Source organism: Helianthus annuus, chromosome 12 (genome assembly GCF_002127325.2).
Source record: "Helianthus annuus cultivar XRQ/B chromosome 12, HanXRQr2.0-SUNRISE, whole genome shotgun sequence".
NCBI classification, from domain to species: Eukaryota; Viridiplantae; Streptophyta; class Magnoliopsida; order Asterales; family Asteraceae; genus Helianthus; species Helianthus annuus.
The window spans coordinates 35,228,378-35,253,135 of record NC_035444.2 but is presented as its reverse complement, the minus strand read 5'-3'; the positions used below and the strand labels follow the sequence as shown (position 1 = coordinate 35,253,135).

General features: G+C 37.3%; 2 protein-coding genes across 2 annotated transcripts; both read right to left on the bottom strand.

Moving 5' to 3' along the window:
* Window positions 1-5,000: 5,000 nt before the first annotated feature.
* Window positions 5,001-7,685, bottom strand: LOC110894902 (G-type lectin S-receptor-like serine/threonine-protein kinase SD2-5). Its single transcript, XM_022142158.2, has one exon. It carries the CDS (start codon window positions 7,625-7,627, stop codon window positions 5,147-5,149), a length of 2,481 nt encoding a protein of 826 aa, XP_021997850.2. The 5' UTR covers window positions 7,628-7,685; the 3' UTR covers window positions 5,001-5,146.
* A 1,954-nt stretch (window positions 7,686-9,639) lies between these two features.
* On the bottom strand, window positions 9,640-11,026 carry LOC110894901. The gene has a single exon (XM_022142157.2). It carries the CDS (start codon window positions 10,844-10,846, stop codon window positions 9,818-9,820), a length of 1,029 nt encoding a protein of 342 aa, XP_021997849.1. The 5' UTR covers window positions 10,847-11,026; the 3' UTR covers window positions 9,640-9,817.
* Window positions 11,027-24,758: the final 13,732 nt, after the last annotated feature.

The following is a 24,758-nucleotide window of genomic DNA, read 5'->3' as shown; positions in this document are numbered from 1 at the left end:
TTCCTATTCAAATTACTTTTAATCCCAACTATTCATATCGAGCACTGTCTCTTCTCCACTAATTATCATAGTTCGATTTTGATTGAGTTCGATTGCGTTTCGATTGCGATTCGATTGATTACCACACACAACATAAATTAAACATGCACAAGTAACACGTAAGGCACACACACACGTATAACAGTAATCAATATGCGTATTTCGAGGTGCGAGCGCGATTGCGATAAGCGATAAAGCAATTAAGCATGCGATAATTAGCGATAAACATAGCGAATAAACTTCGATTATTAATAGATACTCCACATAATACAACCAACGTAAATGATAAGTTAAACTAGCTATAAGTCAAAGAAGTCAAAACAGGGATTGAGCAAGGAGTGACAGATCATAATTAGCGATCTTTTCTTCCTTTAACTTCAATCTTGATTTTGACTTTGACTTTCGAAACACGGGGTATTACATCCTCGCACCCCGCGACTCGCTCAGAGAAGGCCTTTGCGGCCTGTGAGCGCCACCCTAGCTATGGCTAGGGCTTCCGTGTCATACCCTAGCCTTGACACGTGTCACATAACGTGTCCGAATAGAATCAAGTCTCACGCACCCCGCGAGAGACATCCCTTAATGGGTCGCGGCCCGCGACAGAACAAAAATTTTCAGTTTTTATTTGCTTTTTATATATAATAAGGTTATACGGGTTAGGTTTTACACTTACGAAGCGTTTTAGGGCGTTTTTGTGAGTTGTTACATGTACATATGTGTATTCTGATTTTGCCCTATTTTTAGTGTGATGTACACATGTGTATAGCATCAGTTTTTGTTATATCTCATAAATTTTTTTGTATTGAATATGTAAAGTTGTTGATGTACACTTGTGAATTATGCAAAGTATTAGTTGCTGAGTTTTTTTGTGCTATTATAGGAGATGTTGTTAACGAGAAAAGTGGAGATGGAAGGTCGATAAGGAAGATTCACGTATGAGGTCGATAAGGATGATTCACGTATGTTTGTTTGCTTGGTCGATAAGGATGATTCAGCATACAACGTGGCGAATAGTTGTAAAAGACTATGTTTTTTTGTTTTTCTGATTATGTTGAGTTTATTGTTTTTATGAAACTGGAACTTGTAATTGTATGTTTTTTTGCTTGGTTTGACAAACATTATGGAACCTTTAATTTGTTAAATATAAAATAGTTTTACATGTATTGTTTCTATGTATGTATTATGTAGCTAATTACACATATGTACGATGCTGAATACACATGCATACTGTTCTATTCATATCCAAGTACACATATGTATACCGTTGAAATATGAAGGTTACGTGGATCTTAAAAATCAAAATTTGAATTCTGGTGATGAAATCTGAAAGTCACTGTTGATTGAAATCTGGTGATTTGTTGTTTGTTTTGATAATTATCTTCTTAAAAAATAAAAGATATTGTGGAAAATAGGAAAGATGTAACTTAATTCAATTATTAAAATAATGATTTAAATCTAAATTTTTTTATATAATTACAATCCTACCCTTAACAACTAAAAATGAAATCAAGGGTCCAGATCAGTTCACACAGTTCACTCTTGGGGGGTTGTTTACTCTAGAACCCTACCCTATATATATAGGGGAGGGTTTAAATGAGAACGCTAAATATCGCGAGAACCGTGAGAACGATTATAAAAACCGCGAGAACTTGGTTAAAAACAATTGAAATTCAAAACTTCTTTTTACACTTTTCATTATTATTCGAATACAATGTTAGAAACTTAATTTACACGTTTAAATTTATGTGAATTCGTAAATAAAGAAAATTTACACATGTGTAAGTTTGCCATTTACACATGTGTAAATCTGTTATATTTACACGTGCGTAAAAAATCTAAAAAAAGTGATTTTGAAAGGAGAAATGAATTATTTGATGTTGTAAATTATTTTTTTGATGTTGTATCTTAATTACAATGAAATTTGTATTAAAAAAATTGGTTTTGATTGGTTTTTTCATTCGTTCTCACGGTTCTCGCAATATTTAGCGTTCTCAAGATAACCCTCCCTATATAGAGGAATGATGTATAGAAAACCCACTTTAATTTAGAAAACCCGGGAAACTCAAAGCTCCCGAGGTTTTTTTTTTTCTTGAAAAAATTTACACATGTTATATACATGTTTTTAAGGGTTTTGGGCAAAAAAAATCAAAAAAGCGCCGAGTAGATATTTTTAAAAAATATAAACAAGTTTTGGTGTAACACATGTTACATTCATCTGACATATTTGTAACATGTGTTACACCAAAACTTGTTTATTTTTTTTTTTAAATATCTACTCGGCACTTTTTTTATTTTTTTTGCCCAAAACCCTTAAAAACATGTATATAACATGTGTAAATTTTTTCAAGAAAAAAAAAATCGGGAGCTTTGAGTTTCCCGGGTTTTCTAAATTAAAGTGGGTTTTTTATAGATACTTACATTATATATATATATATATATATATATATATATAGGGGAGCGCTAAAATGAAAAACACCTTCAGTTGTAAGAAACGCGGGAACCAGGTCCTAACCACTAAATCAACAAGATGGATGGATGAGATTAAAAGATTTGCTTTCAAAAATATTGTTTATATCTGTAAATAAAAAAAAATCTAACGCGGCGGACGAAAAAAATATCATAGAAAAAAACACGTGGACACACCTTACAACCATGTCAAATTCGTTAAGATTTTATGTTAATGGCATGTTTGGCTAAGCTTTATGAAACAACGTATTGACTTATTGTCTTTTCAAAAAGTTTTAAGCTCCAAAAATATTTTTTATAATGAAGGTGTATGTGAGGGGAAAAAGTGACTTTTCAAAAAGTCACTTCATACTACATTTTCAAAAAGTCAATAAAAAGTTTAAGAGTAAATGACAAGTTTTGTCCTTTATGTTTACATCAAATTTCAGGCGCTGTCCTTTAGCGCAAAAATTGACAGGCGGTGTCCTTTATGTTGTCAAATCTTGCAAGTTTTGTCCTTTTAGCCAAACCAGGTTAGATTTTTTGGTTAAATCTAGTCATGTGCAAGGCACATGAGGGTACTATTATAATTTTACCATTCAAGGGGCTATTTTGTAAAGAACTATTATTAGGGGGTCATTTTGTACAAAACTTAAAAATAAAACATTATATAAAAATTAAAAGAATAAAGTATAAATAAAAAAAACCTACACTCTCTTTCTTCTCTCTCTATCATCCGCTTCAAAATACACCACAAACCCATCACTGTAACTACTTACACCACCATCATCAACGGCAACGCTAACAAAAATTAATCGCCGGAGGACGAAATTGACCCCTTTTTCTATCGGATTTTCTATCTAATTGGCTGTTGTTTCTCACTAATCACCTTTTGTGAGCACTGCACCCACCTCATATATTCCCCTTCCACAAACTTCCCCTTCCACAAACTTCTGACTAATAAATTTATATAACTTATGTGCCCTTATTTAAAATCAAATTCAAGCACCCAACATGGTAAAATAATTGAAACTGTACACCGAGCAGAGACGTATCTTTATTAAAAATCTCATCAAACACCCAAAATTGTAAGAGGCCACAAACACAGCAAAATAATACGAGTGGTGTGTATTCGATTCGGAGATATACCAACGAGTTGAGAAGATATAACGATGATCCCATCCCCGTTCAGATCTGATTCCGCCATCCACAAGCCACCAGCACTCCGGCCGCCACCACCTGCAACTGCCCCTAAAACCACCTCCACCACCGCAAACGCACCTTCACCACAACCCAACCCAACTTCAGCATCCACAGACCACAACCCACCATCACATCCATCTTCACCATCCAAAACCCGCCACCGTACACCTCCCACCATCGCCACCCATCATCACCATCGCACCCACCACCGCTAAACCCACTATCACCGTCACACCCCACCACAATCCACCACCGTACAGAGATTTTTAGAGAGAGAGTGAGGCAGTAGTTTTTTAGAGAGAGTGAGTGAGTGCGAGAGCTTGTGTTAGAGAGAGAGAGAAGAAAAGTTAAGAGAGAGAGAGAGAGGGTGAGTGTGCAGAAGTTAAGAGAGAGAGTAAGTTAATATATTTTCTAATTTTACAAAATAGTCCTAATCTATATAATACTTACACAATAGCCCCTTGAATGGTAAAATTACAATAGTACCCTCATGTGCCTTGCACATGACTAGATTTAACCAAAAAATCTAACCTGGTTTGGCTAAAAGGACAAAACTTGCAAGATTTGGCAACATAAAGGACACCGCCTGCCAATTTTTGCGCTAAAGGACAGCGCCTGAAATTTGATGTAAACATAAAGGACAAAACTTGTAATTTACTCAAAGTTTAATAAACACTCCCAAAACCACAGGCCTATTTTGAATAATTTCCTGACTCTTCACCAAGTCAAATTCGTTAAGATTTCATGTTAATGGCATGAAATACATAAAACAAAAAGGTTTTTAAATCGTCCTTACTCCTTTCTTCTAATTAGCTTAGGTTTCAAATTTTGCAAGTTATTGTTTAAAATCAAACACTTTCAGTTCAGTTGTATATTGATTTACAGCATATGAAAGAGAGGATGTAATGGGTTTGAATAAGCATGGCTAGGGATGACAATGGGTCGGGTATTGGTAATCACATACCCATGCCCGGTTATAAAATCGTGTCACATACCCGACCCAATACCCGTCGGGTATTTGTCGGGTAATTACCCATCGAGTATCGGGTCTACCCACGGGCATTGGGTATACCTATTTGTTTGTTAAAAGTTATACGTTAGAGATTTAAAAATCCATTTTTTTACTATTGACATTGTGTTATATTTTTCAGCATCGTGTTATTTTTGCTCGACATGTGCGATCCGTTGTTTTTTTGTGCACTTCTTTTTTTAAGAGTTTTTGTAGAATGACTTAACCCATCAAAATAAATCATTTTAACGCAATAATTTATTATAATTAAACAGAAAAAAAAAAAAAAAAAAACATCTTCAAACAAGATACATGCTAGTAACCATACCAATGCTAGTCAACTAGGACATATTCTTATACCAAAAGTTTAAGACAAAAGAACACCAAAAAACCCATGAAACATTGCGAATGTGCATACATGTCATCCACTAGAACCTCATGGTTACTTACCTAGGAGCTAGGACCAGAAATAACAGAAGCCATCAATGGTGTCATATCTTTCTCTGCTTCAACTGCTGCGTTTTGCATTCCAGGATCCGTGAAGTTGTAATCCAACCTAGATTCAACTTCCATTACGCCATCTAACACCTTAACCACCATCGACATTGAAGGCCTTTTCGTATAGTCATATTGTAAACACCATGAAGCCAATTTCATCATCTCCACAACTTCTGAACTGTGTGTCTCCATATCTTCACTGTACTTGTCAACCATATCTTTCAGAGTTCCCTGTTCCCAACATTTTTGAAGCACATCAAGTAAGTGCTGGCTTTCTTCAGGCTGAGATTTGTCAAATTTCTTCCTCCCACACAACATCTCTAGGAGAATGATCCCAAAGCCGTATACATCCACTTTTTCAGTAATAACTGAGCTCAACCATTCTGGAGCTAGATATCCCGGGGTTCCTCTCATCGTAGTCATCACTTCGGATTGATTTCTGTCTATGAGCTTTGACAACCCGAAATCTGATACTTTGGCGTTGAAATCACTGTCCAGCAATATGTTTTGAGGTTTAATATCTAAGTGGATGATTTTTTGCCTACATTCTTCATGAAGATATGCTAGACCCTTGGCTACATCAAGAATGATTTTCTTTCTGCATTCCCATTCCAGTGCGTGCTCTCGGATTCCATGGTAGATCCACCGATCTAATGATCCATTACTCATGAATTCATACACGAGAAAACGTTTTGATTTCCATGCACAAAATCCTCTGAGCGTAACCAGATTTACATGGTGAATGCTTCCAATGGTTTGAACTTCAGCTAGGAATGAACTGTTAACCTGCCCAAGACCCTCAAGACATTTAACTGCAATCTTTGAGCAATCTTTAAGAGTCCCTTCAAAAACAGCTCCGAATCCTCCTTCACCAAGCTTGTTACTGAAATCCTCTGTGGCAGCTTTCAATTCTTCATAGGAAAACCGAGTCGGCATTCCTGGTATCTCGCCTATAGATTCTTCTGCCGGTCTTCGCTTTTGGATTATGTATATAATGAAACGTATAACCAGAATCAGAAACATAACACTTCCCAAAATGGAAGTTAATACAACTCTTGCAGGTGATACACCTGTATTAGCCTTAGAAAGCTGTCCTTCTTTTTGGATTTTTATGAAAGCTGAAGCATTATGATGATTTGCATCTGGATCAACATTCATCATTGTGAAGAGCTCAAAAGGTAAAAAACAATCCCCACTTGAAGAATTTGAGCCATAATGAAATATAGCTGCTACACATGAGCAATTGTGGAGACATGCTTGTTTGCAAGTCTCAATATCCACCTTCTCCATGTCTGCAATAATGTTGAAGTATGTAACGTTCTCAAGTGTAATAAAACCATGGACTGCATTACATGTGAGAGGAGTAATTTCAGAGCAACCCATGTTCGGTTGTCGCTCATCAACTGCTATGAAGTTTACTGGTACTAGACAGCTACACTGTTGATTACCTGAGCAAAGGGCATTTCTTCCACAAGCCATAGGATAATTACACTCTCCAAGATAACTGTTAAGTAGGTCTGCCACCACTAACCACCTTTCTTGCCATTCAAACACTTTCAAATGCCCGTCCGGCATCAATTTCATATACTGGGTCGATGATGCTCGAGGTATGGTAATCAGGCCATCAGGTTCACTTGGCTCAACAGTATCAATGAATAAAGACAAACTACCATTCAAGAACCTAACGTATCTTCTTCCTTTATTTTTATCGTTGCTAGAGACCGGTTTACTGTAATAGGCTTGAGGTGGGTTTGTTCCAACATAAGCAAACAATCCTTTATCTGTCACTTGAAGAGAATATAAACCTTTTTGGGTAGTCCAGTTATTCGACGAAACACTAGGTATTAACTGTTGTCCTTGAAACAGTCTTTGCCCCAGTACCAAACAGTCTGTCGGGTGATCAAAAGATTGCCAAACCACAGAGCCACTAATATCAACCAGCACTAGGTTCCCATCATCAGTCATGTTTAAACCAGCAACAGATTTCTCGGCGGTGTTGGTAGACCAAACTTTGCTTCCATCAACATCCTGTAGGACCAATTCTCCGGTTGCAGTGAGATTCAGTACTGCACCATAGCTAACTGGATAGTCTCGGTTTGCTGACCACACCACTTGAGGGAACCCGCTAGCTGGTAGAACGATACTACTAGCACGGTTGGTTTGAACAATAAAGACAGCGAAGAGGTAAGAGGTGCATGTTCCATTGCAGTAAAACCCACAAGCAAATTTCGACCCAGATGAACCTCCAAGGAGAATGGCTCGGACCCTTGAACCATCTGTGAAATTAACAGAATGGGGTAAAGATTCCGTGTTGGTCCATGTGGTTGAAAGATTTGCAGTAGGGTAACCAAAGGATGACTTGGCAGTGGTTGAGCAGCAATTGAAGATGAGAAACAAGGCAAAACAATAACAGATCCATGGTGCCCTCATCATTAATGATTAATGACCACACAAGAGCCTATGTATATATATGTTTAAGGATATTAATGAACACACAAGAGCCTATGTATATATATGTTTAAGGATCTAATTATTACATCTACTATTCAACTGTTGAAAAGTCAATAGTGGATCGACTCATTTTTTTTATTTAACACGAAGTTTCCTTATAATATAATACGGATATCTCCTGAGCATGAAGTAATCATAATTATCTGCTGAAAGGTCAATAAAATATAACATGTATACCTACATTAGAAAAAAAATATAAGAACTCTGCAATGAGGGGGTCTATAAGAGTGATCCGAAGGTTACTGGTAATCGTTGTTTACCTACATCAACACTAATGTTTTTGAGTTTGGTGTATCTGTACATTACCATTTCTAGTCAACAAACGTTTTTCAAAAATTTAGGTTAGAATTATGTTTGCTAATTTGCTTTCAAAAATATTGTTTATATCTGTAAATAAAAAAAAAAAAAAAAATCTAACGCGGCGGACGAAAATACTCATGAAATACATAAAACAAAAAGGTTTTTAAATCGTCCTTACTCCTTTCTTCTAATTAGCTTATGTTTCAAATTTTGCAAGTTATTGTTTAAAATCACACACTTTCAGTTCAGTTCAGTTCTTCTAATTAGCTTAATTATGTTTCAAATTTTGCAAGTTATTGTTTAAAGTCAAACACGTTCAGTTCAGTTGCATATTGATTTACAGCATATGAAATAGAGGATGTAATGGGTTTGAATAAGCATGGCTAGGGATGGCAATGGGTCGGGTTCGGGTATTGGCAATCCCATACCCATGCCCCGGTTATAAAATCATGTCTCATACCCGACCCAATACCCGTCGGGTATTTGTCAGGTAATTACCCATCGGGTATCGGGTATACTCACGGGCATTGGGTATACCTATTTGTTTGTTAAAAAATATACGTTGAGATTTCAAAATCCATTTCTTTTACTATTATAATTATTATATAATTTTATTTATACAACAACTATTATAAATAAAAATGTACATTACATACGTATAAGTTTGATCATGAATGTTGGATAATCTTGACATGACGGGTCGATCGATACGGGTTAGGGATCAACTAGGTCAGGTGGTTATTTGTGGTTTATTTACTGATTAAGTTATGTTTGAATAAGTTAGGAAGTCTATTTAGCATGGGGTCAAACGGGTTGGTGGAGTCAACCGATTCCTTAGGAAGATGAGTCAGTAATATTTTGAATGGTTCTTGTTCACGTCGTTGCATGTATACCTACCTATTTAAGGCTTATTGGGTGATGAATAAAATAACTAGCAAACTTTTCCTTTTGTTTTCTTTTATAGGTGACTTAGTGTGTGTTTGTGAGGGGCCTGAACCAACAATGAATTCTTCACAATATTATCAAATATATATACTAAAAGAATTTTTTTTACGTTATCAACATACTAAATTACTAATATAAAAGGGTTAATGAAAAACAAAGTTTAAAATTAAAAAAATTTGGGTATAAGATCGGGTATATAGTACGGGTAAACGGGTATGTGGTTTCGGGTAATCGAGTCAGGTATCACCTAATCCCGTACCCGGCCCATACCGGCGAAATTTTTTTAAAACTAATCTCGTACCCGGCCCAATACCCGTCGGGTATCAGGTATACCCGTCCCATTTGTGTCGGGTTTCGGGCATACCCGTCGAGCCCAACGGAATTTAGAATAGGTGTTTTTGAGATCTTATAGCATCCAGAATCGATTTGATTCGGTTAGCATCCATACTCAGTTAGTTTCAGATCGTGTACCATTACTAACCAGAAAGGTCTATTGCCCCATAGGGTTGTCCATTTTTATCTGAAACCCGACCTGAACTCAAAGCCACCCAAAATCCCCCGGCTATCAAATTTTCGATTAATATCAGCATTCAGCTTAGTTTTCTAGTTTGGCCTTTTAAATTGTCACCGGTAGTACAGTTGTCTACAGAAAGCAATTAATCAGAATATCAGAAGAAACACACCAACAATTTTAAACAGGCATAAGAATAGAATCTCATCATTCTCTCATAATTTCAGTGTACATGTAAGTTAGCACCCTAACAAGAAAACACAAATCATATTCATATAATACAACAAAGACTAAGATTACCATTAAAATTTTCACAACTTCCTCAAATGCTACTCAGTGTCAGATCATATTCTTCATCACAAATGAGATTCAAACCAATTAAACATTTGCTCAGATTGCAAGCTAGTCATTTCATGATATGCAAATGCAAGATTCAGTTCCTCCTGAATGTAATTCACCAAAACCTTATTAGCTAAAATTAACTTCCTCTCACTCATAGCTTCTTTCCAAGGTATAACCCGCCCGTCATTCACCAAGTATCCTTTCTCGTCGACAAACCCCTTCTCCTTAAACATATCAAACAACTCTTCTGAAATCCTTCGGTCAAGACCCGGAACTCTATCAGCAAGAAAAGTCGGTGATAAAGGCAACTCAAGACACTTAATCTCAGCAACATCCACACCTTCCCTCCTCATAACTTCAAGATTCACATCAATCAACTTCTTCCTGCGCTTATCTTTCGGCATATGAACAAAAAGTGTAGGCGGGTAGGCTTTCGTAACATCAATATCCTCAAACACACCTTCAGCAATCATAACAACAATGCTACTAAACCTCATCTTACTCGCGAGCATCGAAACAAAATAACCACCCGAGGAAGCCCCCAAAGCGACAAGTGGCAAACTTTCAAGATTCTGTTTCTTAACCCACCATTTAATAACCCTTTCAACAACAAATGTCTCCTTCATGAGCGACCAGCACTTGCCTCTACTCGAAACCGCAACCACAGCAAACTTTCGTGCAAGCGCTTCAATAACAATCGCCCTTTCTTCCGGCAGACCGACACAATGATCACAATTTGGGGATTTATCCCAAAAGTTAGCAGCCCTACCATTACACCCATGAGCTATAAACAAAATTGATCTTGGGGAATCAGGGATTTGCCAAATTACTTCAGTGCCATTCAAGATTTTGACCGTTGGATCTAAACTGGTATCTTTTTTATTTGCTAACCCTAACCTTAATTGAGAATTAGGTTTTTTCTTATCGATCCCTAATACTAGAATTACAAATATTAGAGCTATAATAGTGATAAATAATGGTAACCTGATGTTATGCATCTTGGTGAATCGCTTCTGCCATTTGGTGCCACTCTTGTTATACATAACGGTGATTGAATGGGGATTTTAGTGTTTGAAACTGAAACCCTAACGGGACGTAATGGTGTATCAATTGAAAAGTGAGAACACTCTACACATACGGATGCCGGAGGAACAAAGATCCCCTTTTTGTGTTGTAGATCTCCGTTTGTGTTCGTCTTTGTGCAGTGTTGTTTCTACGGCTTATTTCCCTTTTAAAGTAAAACTAGTAATAAGACCCATGCGCGTTGTGGCGTGGGTATATCACAAACATCGAACGGATTACTCCAAGCGTTATGAGATGTGTTTTTTTTTTTTTGAACGGCCAACGAATCCTTCAAATGGGCTACTGGCGAAATTCACCACATCGGGATACACTCGCCTTTCGAACCGGGGAAAACCCCCACCTAGGGGCAAAGCCCGTGAACACTCGCCCGAAGGCACGACAGTGCGGTGAGGTAAAACCCGCTCAGTTCAAGGATCGAACTAGCGACCGCCGCCTACTCGCCTAGTCTCCCATCATCACCAGGTGCCGCAGAAACTAAATGCTAGGGGCAGGAATTGAACTTGAGTCACTTGTAACACAAGATCTCTCCCTTACCACTCCACCACTAGCTCATTGGCAGATGATGGGAGGACTGTATGAGATGTGTTAATCATATAATGATGTGCATATAGAGGTATCCAACTGAATTCAATGTAACCTATAGATGTGTTGCAATTGGATTAAAATGTAAAGCAAATCGAGTTTATACTGTACAATCATAACGTATTATATGCGACTCGACTAACTCGAATTTATACCATCAAGTCAAAACGTATTATATTTGACCCGATTCATATGTAGGAAACATACAAAATAAAGGCCGAAAGCGTATACCAAATTTACGTCAAAATGTAAAAAAGCAAAGTTTAAAAGTTGAGGATCGGTATAAAGCATATGTGCCAAAAACGTAAAATACCAAAGTATAGGTAAAAAATGCAAGTTACAAAAGTAGAGAGAAAAAAAAAAAGGAAAATTGTATATGCAAAAACTATGAATTACAAAACTATAAGCTAAAAGTGGAAATTTTGAAAGTCAAAGAGTGGTGGTTTCACCGACTTTGTACTTTAAGTAATATAGAAATTAGTAAAAAGCTAGGGGCTAAAAATGCCAATTGTTAAAACAGAAGAATAGTAAAGTTAGATAAGGGACTAAAATTGATCACTCCAAAAGTGGAGGGGTCATAACAAAGCTGAGGGGTTTCAAATGAAATATTGTAAAAGTTTAGAGGGTAGTAAAGCTGAGGGGCTTGAAATGAAAAATTGTAAAAGTTTGGGGGGGGGGGGTAAGGCAAAGCCTGTGGGGGACTAAAATTGATTACTCCAAAAGTGATAGGGCCGTAGCAAAACTGATGGGGTTGAAATGAAATATTATAAAAGTTTAGGGATAGCAAAACTGAGGGGCTTAAAACACAAAATTGTAAAAGTTTAGGGGGTTTAAGGCAAAGCCGGTGGGTCACCCTGATGTGTGCAAAATGCAACATATAAATTACAACAATTCCATCGACTTCGTTCGATGCATAAATAGACCTGAGCGATTCGACATACACCTTCTTTAACGAGAGCCCGGGAAAGGGTTGGACTTGTCCACCTACATTTAGCTTAGGAATCACCCTTACCGATAACCTCTTGCGTTCTCGTCTAAAATTAGAGCAATTAAGGTATCTTAGGCACTTCGGTGTTGTTCCATTCAGTAAGTAACCACCCGATCCGGATAAATTCGTTAAAACTAGACAAAATTCCATAGACAGCCTCTAGACACGGGGCCGTGTCCAGGTCAGCACGCCCCCGTGTCCACCAAAAGATTCTCGTCTGATATGTGGTCAGAATACTGAAAAAATGTGTCAAAATCTTGTCTGCACACGAGGCCGTGTGCAGAGTGCTGTCGTTTTCTATAAATGCAGCAAGATTCCTGCACACTTGGACCACTCCAAAGATAAAGATCTGGTGAGATCTTCACATATACCATCCTAGGTATATTCTAAAGAAGGTTCTCAACAACCATCTTGTCTTTTCCACTTTTGTTCATTGCCTTCTTCTTCTTCAATTTTCACTCAATACCTCCATTAGAGCTTGAAATCACCATGATTCCAAGCTTTATTGTGGTGTTTGTAAGGTTATTATTCAAGGAATCTTGATGAAAATAAGTTCTACAACACAGTTTTAAATTATTTATGCTTAAAAGTGCCTTATAAATCGGAAAAATAATTTAAAACTCCAAGATTCCTTGTTCAAAAAACCTGCAGACAATTGAACACGGGGCCGTGTCCGAGGTACTGTTCAAATAAAAATTGAACCCTTTTCGGTCTGTTTTCTCAGAATGGCGAGCAAAACTAGCGGAACATCTTCATCGCAATCCAGGAACAACCGACAAGGGAGGAGGTCATCTACGGTAGAAGACTCTCTTGTAAGCTATGTTTACACTTTAAGGAGGCCACTAATGAGATGACGGGGGTGGAAGAAGCATTGGTCGACCATATCAATCACTTAACGGTGGGACTAGAAGGATGTCTTCGAGAGGTCAACATTTTGCACCAAAGGTTGAACATTCTCGCTTCTTCTCCTTTGGTGCCAGTAATCACCCAAAGGGCATGGAATGTGGTGCCGGAAGTCATCATACCGGCCGAGTGGTAGACCATACACCTGGGGCCCCCTCGAGACATACTACAAGGGGTTCCGGTTGGTGTCACTCCCCCTCCACAAGATGTTGAGGAAAATGAAGCTGCCTTCTTCCTCCCGAGAGAGATAGAAGAATGGCTTTAACAACATCTAGGGAACACCCCTCGGCTCGGAGTTCTATAAAGCTTTTAAAAATCGGAAAGCTATTTCCGGAATTTTGATTCTTATTGAAAAAAAAAGTAGAACTCCTTAGGATGATTTTATGTATCACTTGACCTATCTAATTTAGGACCTTTAACTTTTATTTTTCTGCTTTGTTTTTAATTTTCTAGGACCTTATGTAATATGTTATTTTAATGGAATGATGGTTTTAGTTAAATTAGTGTTTGGGTGATGTTGTAATGGATAAAACACACTCAGGATGGTGAACGATACCAAGGGAAACTTGAACCAGCACTCCATGCACAAAAACAGAACCTCCCGACAGTTTTTCTTCGTTACAGCAAGTTCAGCACGGGTCGTGCCCACCCAACACGGCCCCGTGCTGCACAATCTGCAGGAAATCACCCAGTTCAGGTAACTGGACACGGGGCGTGTTCGCTGAACACGCCCCCGTGCCCAGGCTCCATTTCTTTTTACAAGATTTTTGTTACTAGCAATCTGAACACGGGGCCGTGCCCGGACACCACGGGCCCGTGTCCAGACGCCCAGAAACATTAAAATTTGTTTTTAAACACACTTTTACACATTCAATCAACCTAAAAACTTATTTTTGGGACACATTGAGGACAATGTGTAATTTAAGTGTGTGTGTGGGGGGGGGGGATGCTAAAACCTTGAATTTTTGCAAGTCCTAATCACAAGCCTTACAAAAAAACTCTATTGGAACTGCTAATCACCCCAAATTTTTTCAAAAACTTTTCAGTTTTTTTACTTGTCTCGGTTTAATTTGGGAATTACAAGCTTTAAAAAGGGTTATATTTTTACAAATTTACAACCGATAGCGTCGTGATAAAAAGAACCAACATAAGAAAATTATGAAAAGGCATGACAAATCTAGTTAAAATTTGATTATATATACTTGATCACATAAAAAAACCATTCCCACAAAAAGTGAGTTTTTAGTCTTTATTGAGCATACAAATACACATCTTTAAACTAAATGCTCATTTTTCGTTTCTTGTGTGAATAGCCGCTTGGTTTCTTACAACTCTAGAACTTACCACGACGATACATTCCCGGTCCTTAACAACTTAAACCCGAGTAAGTAAATGATGGAGGCATTAGGACTAACCTTTTTTTATTTCTACACCATTATTTTTTTTTATCACCTACCCAAAATCCCCCTAGTTAACCCCTTTGAGCCTAAACCTTTTCATTTCTTAACCTACAAAACAAACACCCTTTTACCCACCAAAACCCTTTTTCATTTTAAACTATTTATTTTAGTAATAAATCTCGGTTTTCATATGACATTCCTTATAAAAAAAATGATGATGAAGACAAGGAATAAAACAAACAAGTTCATCAAAAAGAACTTTGTTTAAAGAATTGCTTCATTAAAATAAAAAGTTATGAAAAAAAATATATAAAAGTCTTACGAAAACCGACGCTTTCTACGCCTTTCGCCCTTTTCTACTAACCACTAACCCAACCACCTATCTTTAACCCAAGCCTAACCCTTCCCCAAAGTCCTCTTGATATTTACAAAAGTTTATAGTTAAAAAGGAGGCGGATTGATTGCTTGGCAAGCATATGGTAGAAGTAAGTTCCATGCCGGTCTCGAGTGTTTCACAAAAATATATCATCGGCCGAGTGTTGAGTGATCTCCCGTGAGGTATGTGAACTTGTATATAAGTGGAATTTTAAAGAGGCATGTTATGCCCAAATAAGTAATTTATCTTATGTAAAGTTCTAAATAAACCATGACGAATAGGATTGTAAATAACATAAAAATAAAACCTAATAAAAATCTTGGAATCCGTACACTCTATGACAAGCCCAAAAACCTTCTCTTCTACCTATTCCATTTGGGAGTGTAAAGCCATATTATAAAGAGTTTTGCTTGAGGACAAGCAAATATTCAAGTGTGGGGGTATTTGATTTGTGCAAAATGCAACATATAAATTACATCAATTGTGGCATAAAACTAACCCTTTTTTAGTGCTAATGTTGGAAAAAGTGTGCTTTTGTCTTCCTTTTGTATTTTCAGGATTAAATGAACTCAAATGAACAAAAGAAGCAAAAAGACAGCTAAATCTAACATAAGTACAAGAAAAGGAATAAATGTGGCATGCCCGACCCCTTGACAGCATCCTCCCAAGCAAAAACAAGATAACAGAAGGCTGAACACGCCCCGTGCTCAATGAGCACGGGGGCGTGCCCAAGTGACTGCAGAAAAGACAAAGTTATAGAAGCTTTTATCACCCACCACGGGGGCGTGCCCAACGGATACGGGGCCGCGGTCAACTCTAAGATTCGCAGAATCTAGGGAAATCTTGATAGTACAGATATGCTTCTACACATGGGGTCGTGCCCAGCGGACACGGCGGCGTGGTCACTAATGCAGACAAACTGCAATTAATGAAGAAAGAGAAAATGGGTGGACACGGGGCCGTGCCCAATGGACACGGGGCCGTGTCCGGGCTTCTGTACAGGCTATAAATAGGGGTGCTTGGCTCACTTGCAGATCATCCCTTGGCAAACCACCTCTCTCACACTTCACCCACACTCCACCACCACCACAACACCATCATCCACCACCATCATCCGTCATCCATCGTTGAGTGTGTGTAGTAGTCTCGGGATCCAAGATTGATCGTAAGAGTTCTTGACAATCAAAGGCCATGTTTGCCTAAGTCTCTTACATCACTTGGTGAAGACAATCATTTAGTGTAATACTTTTTATTTTTAATCTTTTCGCACTTTTTATTTGGTTATATATTAATGACTTTAATAACTAGTTTCTTATGTTGAAGGTGAGTCTTCCTTATCATTTGTCCATGGTGTCTTGGCGTTATTTTACTGTTTATATAAAATAAAAGATTTACACCATTCATATCTCCACGGTCTATATGGAGATATGTTGGCTACCTGGTCGGGGGTTAAGGGAATGGTTTGGTAATAGTCTTGCCTTGTTCAGTGTATAGATCCTGCAAGTACCTGGGTCAAGCTTAGTAGGATCTCCTTCAATACCCACAGGTATTGGATGGCGGGGGTCCGAATTTCTTGATCCCCTCATATATAAACTACTATTAATATATTAACCCGGCTACTTAGGACTATATCCCTGCTTACTCAGACTACTTAGCCGAGGGTAACATCACATTCAAAAGAGGGGCCTACCACATTACGCATTAATAACTTAATTAATTATCTTTCAATAATCTGACTCTCTAGGATTGTATCCTTGCTGACTCAAACTACTGGGTTGAGGGTAATGTCACCTTCAAAAGTGGGGCCTACTACAATAACTAAGATAATCTCTTAAAAAGTGCAAAAGTGCGGAAATAATCAAAGGTTACACTAAAGGCGAGTCGGATCAAAGTGATTCATCTTGTCTATCTGTTTTTATTTTCAGCATTTTAGTTTTAATTTTCTAGTTTAAAACCTTTATCTAAATTTTTGATTTGATTAGACGTTGAGGATAAACCGGTATTAAAAGCTCTTGTGTCATTGGACGACCTCGGTATCTCACCAACACTATACTACGCTCACGATGGGTGCACTTGCCCATATGTGTGTTTGGTGTTAGTAAATATCGTGTTTTATAAATTTAAAACTTGACTAAGGTGGTTAAAAAGGACTAAAAAATATACATAAAAATATAGTACACCATACACGCATCACACCCCACCGACTTTGTCTTTTAAGATATAGTAGAATGACAAAATTTTCCATCGTTATTTTGTCACTTAACTGTAAAAATACGTGTGAGTCGTACTTTATTCATAAATCAATTTTTAGGTGTCATCCTTTATCTTTAAAATATTATTTCAAAATCCTACATCTTTGACTCTAACCTAATTATTTTTTTTCTATTAAATCAGATAACACAATGGTATTTTAGACATTTTACCTATATATTTAAAAATATTTTATTAAATAAACCAAAATAAATTTAAAAAATGAATATAACATAAATAAAACATATATATAACCCCCATTCTCTCTCTACCCGTATCTCTCTCTACATCTCTCTCCTCCTTTCACCACCACCACCACCAATAACCACCACCGCCCAACCTACAACCACACCCCAAATCAACAAACAAAACCTTCATAAACCTATTATGTTGGTGTCGTTTCTATCATGACTCAAACTTAGCAATGATGTCACTGAAAATATACCATTTTGTGTAGAATTGCATCAAAATCACTAGATCCACTCTTCTTTCACTTTCTTCATTATCATTCAATAAACAGTAAGCACCCAAAATCAAATTTAGTATTTATAAATAACAACAAAATTTTGCTAAAACCAACTGAAAATCCTTCTTTGTTTTGAACTTCAAACAAAACGAGACCGATCAGTTTTGAATCCGGTGCTTAGGAGATAATCAGATGATAACTAATGAAGTCGGTTGCTGATTATAAACACTTGTGTGCAGTATAAACATCTTCAACATACAATCATACCTAGGGGTGTTCATCGAATCAAATAACGAAGTTTCAAATTATTTGAATTGAATTTTTTGATTTTTTTTATTTTTTTACATGAATTCGTATTCAATTCGATACAATTAGTATTTGAAACTCGAATTCGAATAAATTCGATTTAATTCAAATTCATCCTAAACAATAAATTATTTTACTTTCATTTCTAAAACTACTACAAATAATTATAATCAACATAAAATATAATAATCTGCAAAATTAATTAACTATCAATATGTCAAAACACCAAATTTAGAAGATAGGTTGGTTACCGGTAGCGACTAAAGTTAGGTAAAAATTTGGAAACAATTAGTGTGGGCTATTTGTCAGAAGGTTTGGTAATGTTATGACTAATAAACTATTTATGGAGGTAGTTCATACTTTAGCCAAGTTTAGAAGGTGTATGTGTGTGTATATATATGTTTGTATGTGTATATACATATATTTAAAAAATATATATAAAATGAATTCGAATTTCGAATCGAATTCAAAATCATAGATTCGTATTAGATTCTAATTCGATTATTGGGCTCGAATACGAATCAACTCGAATTCGAACATTTTTAACCGAATTTGAATCGAGTCGAATTTCGAATTTTTCAAATCCGAATCGAATTCTGAACACCCCTAATCACACCTAAAATGGGGTGACAATTTAGGGTATCATAAAATCCCCAAATCGTTCAACCGTCACATCCATGGAATTAAAGAACCTATTTCACCAGGAAAAGAAATCTGGAATCGACAACTTCCACAACATCATCGTTTCAGTGTCATTTAACTCTGTTAACAACTACCACAACCACAGTGACATTATTGATACATGACGGACGGCTTCTGGAGATCCCCGATTGGTGGGGGATGTGCTGGTGGTTGTTGTAGGGGCAGTGTAGTGCAGAGAGAATACGAGTGTTGGTGGTTGTGGTGGAAGTAAATGAGAGAGAGAGATAGATGGAATAGAGAGAGAAGACGGTTTGTTTAGAGAGAGAGATGAGTTAACAAAGTAAATTACAAGTTTTGTCTGTTGGTGCATAAATGTCTGTTAACTTCGTCTTTATCGAGTCTTGTACCTAGATAGGATAAACCAGTGCTCAATAGGTTAGAAAGTAGGTTTTTAGTGTTGGAGGACCATTCCGCACGAAATGGCAAGAGCCATTTCGCACGAAATGGACATTGTCCATTTCGCACGAAATGGATCTTGGTCATTTCGTACGAAATAACTTCCCTATAAATACCTGAGCATTGGTTGTCATTTGTATCGATTCGGATTTCAGAGCCGAGGTGCTACCAAATTGTCAACTGATCTGTATTGCTTTGAAATCAATAAACAAGTGATTATAAACGTGAATCAAGCTGTAATCAAGTCCGTATCATCGAATTCTTCCTTTGATTTGGATTAAAACTCTTCTGATCGACTCGTATTGATCGTACAACGATCCTACAAGTAGTATCAGAGCTCAGGAAGAAGAGTTCTTTCAGATTCAGCTTATTTTCATCGAAATTTCTGACTTCTACTCATTCTCCTTCACATTCTTCAAGATTTAACGGATAAAATGGCTTAAATATCTCATATATCACGTAAAACACGGTTTTAATAAATCCTTGAAAGAATTGGACCTAAAATCAACCAAAAACCAGATCAATTTGACAAAAATATGGCCGATTGGATGATGTCATCATCATTTCGCATGAGTTGAACAATATCATTTCGCACGGAATAGACATCGAGAATCTCATTTCGCACGGAATAGACATCTTGAACTTCATTTCGCATGAAATCGACCCTGCGGACTTCATTTCGCACGAAATAGACCTTGTGGACTCCATTTCGTACGAAATAGACCCCATTTCGTACGAAATAGACCCCATTTCGCACCAAAGCTCATTTCGTTTGAAGATTCAAATTCCATTTCGCTTGAAGATCATTTTGCTTGAAGTTCATTCCGCTTGAAGATTGTTCATTTCGCTTGAGAGCCATTTCGTTTGAAACCACATCAGTTGTGAAGTTTGTTTTTAAAAATCACAAAAATTTGTCTAAGTATTTGTTAATTGTTTCAGGTACTTAAAGATAGATGATTTTCTGAATCCGTTCAGTGATGCTTTTGCTTAGACTAGCAGCTCAGGAGAGAACATATCAGACAACACGAACACTTCAGCCCCAAATCCGAGTCCGAAGAAAACCATTGCTGATTCTTTGAGTGTTGATAATGCCTATGGAACCTACAACAAACCGCCCAAGCTAATGGCAATAGAGGAGTACAACAGGTGGGCTAGTAGGTTTGAAGAATGGCTGAAAGCTTTTGCATATCTAAGTTGGAAGAGCATGAAAAGTGGTTTTGACATCGGAAGAACGAACTATGAAAATTTAAATGAGTTGGAACTTGAAAGGTTCGTTGCAGAACAGAAATGCATCGCCTTACTTCATCAATCTGTGAGGGATGACATTGTATCATTAATCGACTACAAAGATTCTAGAGATCTATGGGAGAAATTGAAAATGAAGTGTGTGGGTGGTGCCGAAATTGTTAAAAACAAGAAGTTGTTAAGAAAAGAATTCAATATGTTTGGGTGTATGAAAAACGAGTTTGTGTCAAAGATGATAGAAAGATTCGGTCACTTAAAAATGGAACTTGCAAGATACGGAATTGTGTATACTCAGGAAGAATTGGTTGATAAGCTGTTTGACTCACTGCCTGATGAGAAAGATTGGCAGTATTTTGCTTTGATGTTAAAGAACACAGTGAAGTCGACTGATCTGACAGTTGATTTATTAATCGAAAGGTTGGAGAGTCATGAATTGGAGATCAGGAAAACGAACAAAGTCAACAACTCCTCATATCAACAGAATGTTGATTTATATTATCGAGGAAGTATGATCCCGAAAACTGTGTCGCCAAAGACTGCATACTCAGCAGAAAATTCAAACATGTCAAATCAAGAGAATCCAAGCAGTGGTTATCATGGAGGATCATCTTCAACTGCTCCAAGTCAACAATCAGTTCCGAAAAATCTGTTCCAGTGCAATATTGCTGTAGACCTCAAAAATGCATAAAACTTCAGCGAAGAATCCGCCAAGCAGCAAATGGTGTTTTTGGCATCTGTCTTGGAATCATATGAGAGCCTTGTTGCTGGAAAGATCGGAAACACCAACCTCACCAAGGAAGATTATGATCAAATCGACCCCGAAGAGATGGAGTTGATCGATATTAGATGGTGTATGGCGAGTGCGGTCAGAAGGGCTCAGAGATTCATGGAGATAACAGGCGGACACTCCATTGGCGGACCTTCAACAAAGCTAGGTTTTGATAAGTCGAAGGTTACATATTTTAAGTGCAAACAAAAAGGGCACTTTAAACGAGAATGCCGAAATGATCTGCTAATGAAACGACCAACCCATTCCGTGAAGATTATAAAAGAGCCATCTATCATCAAAACAAGTTTGAACCTCCACGAATGAAACAGTTAGAAGATGCTCCCAAAGAAAAGTCGAGAGCATTAGCTGTTATCCATGATGATGGGGGATTCGATTGGAGTGAGTTGTTACCGGAGGAAGATGAAGTGGGTTATGCTTTTATGACATAGATTGTTCCTTTAAAGATACCCGAACAGAAGAGGTAAAGTATATCAACAGGAAGATGACAGCTCAAGTCATGAAAGATAGAATTTATCGAGCATGGAAAGAAGCAAAAAGCGCAGGAAGATGGGATGCTGATCGAGAATGCTATCTGGATCCTAAAGGAAACATTGTTGTTGAACCATCATCTGTCAGTGTAGAAACTCTCACCGAGCAATTAGCAGAAGAGGAAGAAGCAAGACAGAGAATGTGGTGGGAAGGAGAAGCTGAAGATAAAGAAAAGGAGAAGGAGTCGCAGCCAAAGAAAGTCGATGATGGGATAATTGACACGACGAAAGAGTTTACTGCAGAAAATCTATAGAAAATGGCAGACAAAGTTCTTGCAGCAAAAGAGCTAGAGGTAGAGTCTAAATCTGGAACTGAGTCTAAAAGCAAGGTCAGTTCTAATGATTCAACCAAGGAGTCAGGTAAGACTGATACAGCAAAAAATAAAAGCGACTGCAAAAATTGCATGAAAGACTGCAAGGTTTGTAGTACACATGCTTACCTCAGTGGTAAAAAGACTGAAGAACTGACAGAAAGAGTCAGAGAAGTTGAAAATCAGATCTTGAGTCGTGACAAATTGGTTAAAGCTTCAAATGAACGAATAAAAGAATTAACTAAAAAACTTGAAAAAGATAAAATTGACGTAGAACGAATCAGGAAAGAAAATGAAAAGTTAATCCATGAAAACCGTCAACTTTCAGAAAATAACGAGAAGCTAAAAAGAACGATTAAAGATTCTGATGATAGAAATGCTAAAACAAGCAAAGAAAATTTTCAACTAACAGGAGTACTTCAGTCAAAAGAAGAGCAAATCAACCAACAGTTGGATGAAATTGCTAATCTGAAGCTTCAGTTTCAGGAAGCTAAGATTGAAAATGAACGCATTAATCTGAAACTCAACAGTTATAACTCCGCAAGTTTTGTTCTTCAACATATCGTTCCTAAACCAATTGGGAAGAACAAAGCGAAGATGTATACTCGGATGGAACTGGGGTTGGGTATCATCAGGTTCCACCGCTAGTATTAAATATTTTTTCAAAGAAAAAGTCCGGGTTGGTTAATGATGAAGATACAAATGAAGTTAAACTTCCAGACACGATTGATGTCACATTCACTTCATCATCCGATGAAGACAGTGTTCAATCCGAAGTTGTTCAAAGTATGGTTGAAAATGTTTTGAAATTTGAAAGTAACACAACTGAGGATGAAGAATGCTTTTTGGACAAATATATTCCGAAATCAAAATCCAAAAACAACTTAAATGAAGAACCTAATCTTGTGATGTACAAGATGTCGGGATCAGATAAGTTGTATTCGGATCTTGAATTTCCTGTGGAGAATGTGATTGTTGATAAATTAAAAAAAGTGTTCAAGCTGGTTGAGATTGATGTTTGTGTAATCGAAGGTTTGAAATGTTCCAAGAGGCAATTAAACTTTGAAAAAGACAAATCTTACTACAAAAAACTTGCTGGTCTACCACGATTTTCTAACAATAATCAAAACAAATGGTCGGGTGGATATCAGGGTGGTAAGAACAACCAAAGAAGGAACTTTCAAAACAAGAAGCTAGTTGAGAAAAAGGTGTTTGTGAAAAGTTCAAGTTCAAGCTCACTTTCCGAGCAAGAATCTGAAATCTTTTCAAAAACAAATGAAGAATTCTTTGAGAAGAAGGTCTCCTGAAGGCACAAGTCGGGAAGTTGATACCCGTACATGCTTCAAGTGCAACCAAGTTGGACACATTGCACGAAAGTGCACCAACTTAAAGCCTAAGTCTGAAGTTGTTGAGAGTCCGAAAAAGAAAGTTGATGCAAAAGGCAAAGCTCCAAAGATTGTTGAGAAGAAAGTGTTGAAAAACGAAAACATCAAAATCAAAACTGAACCCGTAAAGAATGTGGTAACTAAAACTGATAAATTTTACAAACGGGTTGCTTCATCTCAACAAACTTGGAAGCCAAAATCTGAAGAAAAGAAGGCAAGTTCTCCAAAACCAAAGGTGTCTGAGACTGCAAAATCATCATCTTCAACTAAGAAGATGTATGTACCTTTGGATTTCTATGAGAAACTTGAGAAACAAAAGTCTACTTCTGAAAAGAAGTATGTGGTAAAGAAAGACCAATCATCTGGTCAACCTCCGAAAAAGGATTTCTTTCTATACAAAGCGGTTGAGATTGGATCTGAAGAGAGCTTAAAGATGAATGACAAGAATTTTCCGCCACTTTACACTACAAAAACTCACCTCAATGTCAAGCTACCTGAGTCAAAAGAGGCTTGGGTGGCATCAAAATTTAACTAAGTGTTTGTGATATGTGCAGGAGCTTCCAAGATCCGTTTCACGTTGGATTATGGATAGTGGAGCTTCTCGGCACATGACGGGGGAGAAAACCCTACTGTACGATGTTCGGGGGTTTAATGGAGGATATATGGGATTTGCAGGTAATCAAGGTGGTCAAATAGTTGGTGAAGGAACTCTATCTAATGGCATTGTCACGTTTGAAAGAGTAAACTACATCGCCGAGCTTGAAAACATTCTTCTGAGCATCTCTCAAATCTGTGATCGCATGTACACAACGCACTTTACAGATAAGGAATGTTTGATTTTGAAACCAGGGTTTGTTGTTCCTGAAGAGTGGATTATCATGAGAGTACCAAGAGTCAATGATCTGTACGTGTTGGATATGAGCATAGCTACTACTACCACGGGTCAGACTCACTGCTTCATGTCACGAGCCACTGAAAAGGAGTCACAGTTATGGCATCGAAAGATGGGCCATATTCACCTACGAAAAATGAACTACTTGGTACACAATGATTTAGTAAACAGTGTTCATTTGAAAGGTTTCCATCTGGAAAGGGAGTGCATTAGCTGCATCAAAGGTAAGCAAAAGAAGAAATCACACCCTCAAAAGAAAGTTAACTCAGTCTCGAGACCGTTAGAGAGACTTCATATGGATCTTTTTGGTCCAGTGAACGTCAAAAGCATAACTGGTGATTACTACTGTCTAG

Excerpts from the sequence above, each read along its gene's own strand:
- LOC110894902 (XM_022142158.2), bottom strand. The coding sequence starts at position 7,627 with ATGATGAGGGCACCATGGATCTGTTATTGTTTTGCCTTGTTTCTCATC.
- LOC110894901 (XM_022142157.2), bottom strand. The coding sequence starts at position 10,846 with ATGTATAACAAGAGTGGCACCAAATGGCAGAAGCGATTCACCAAGATG.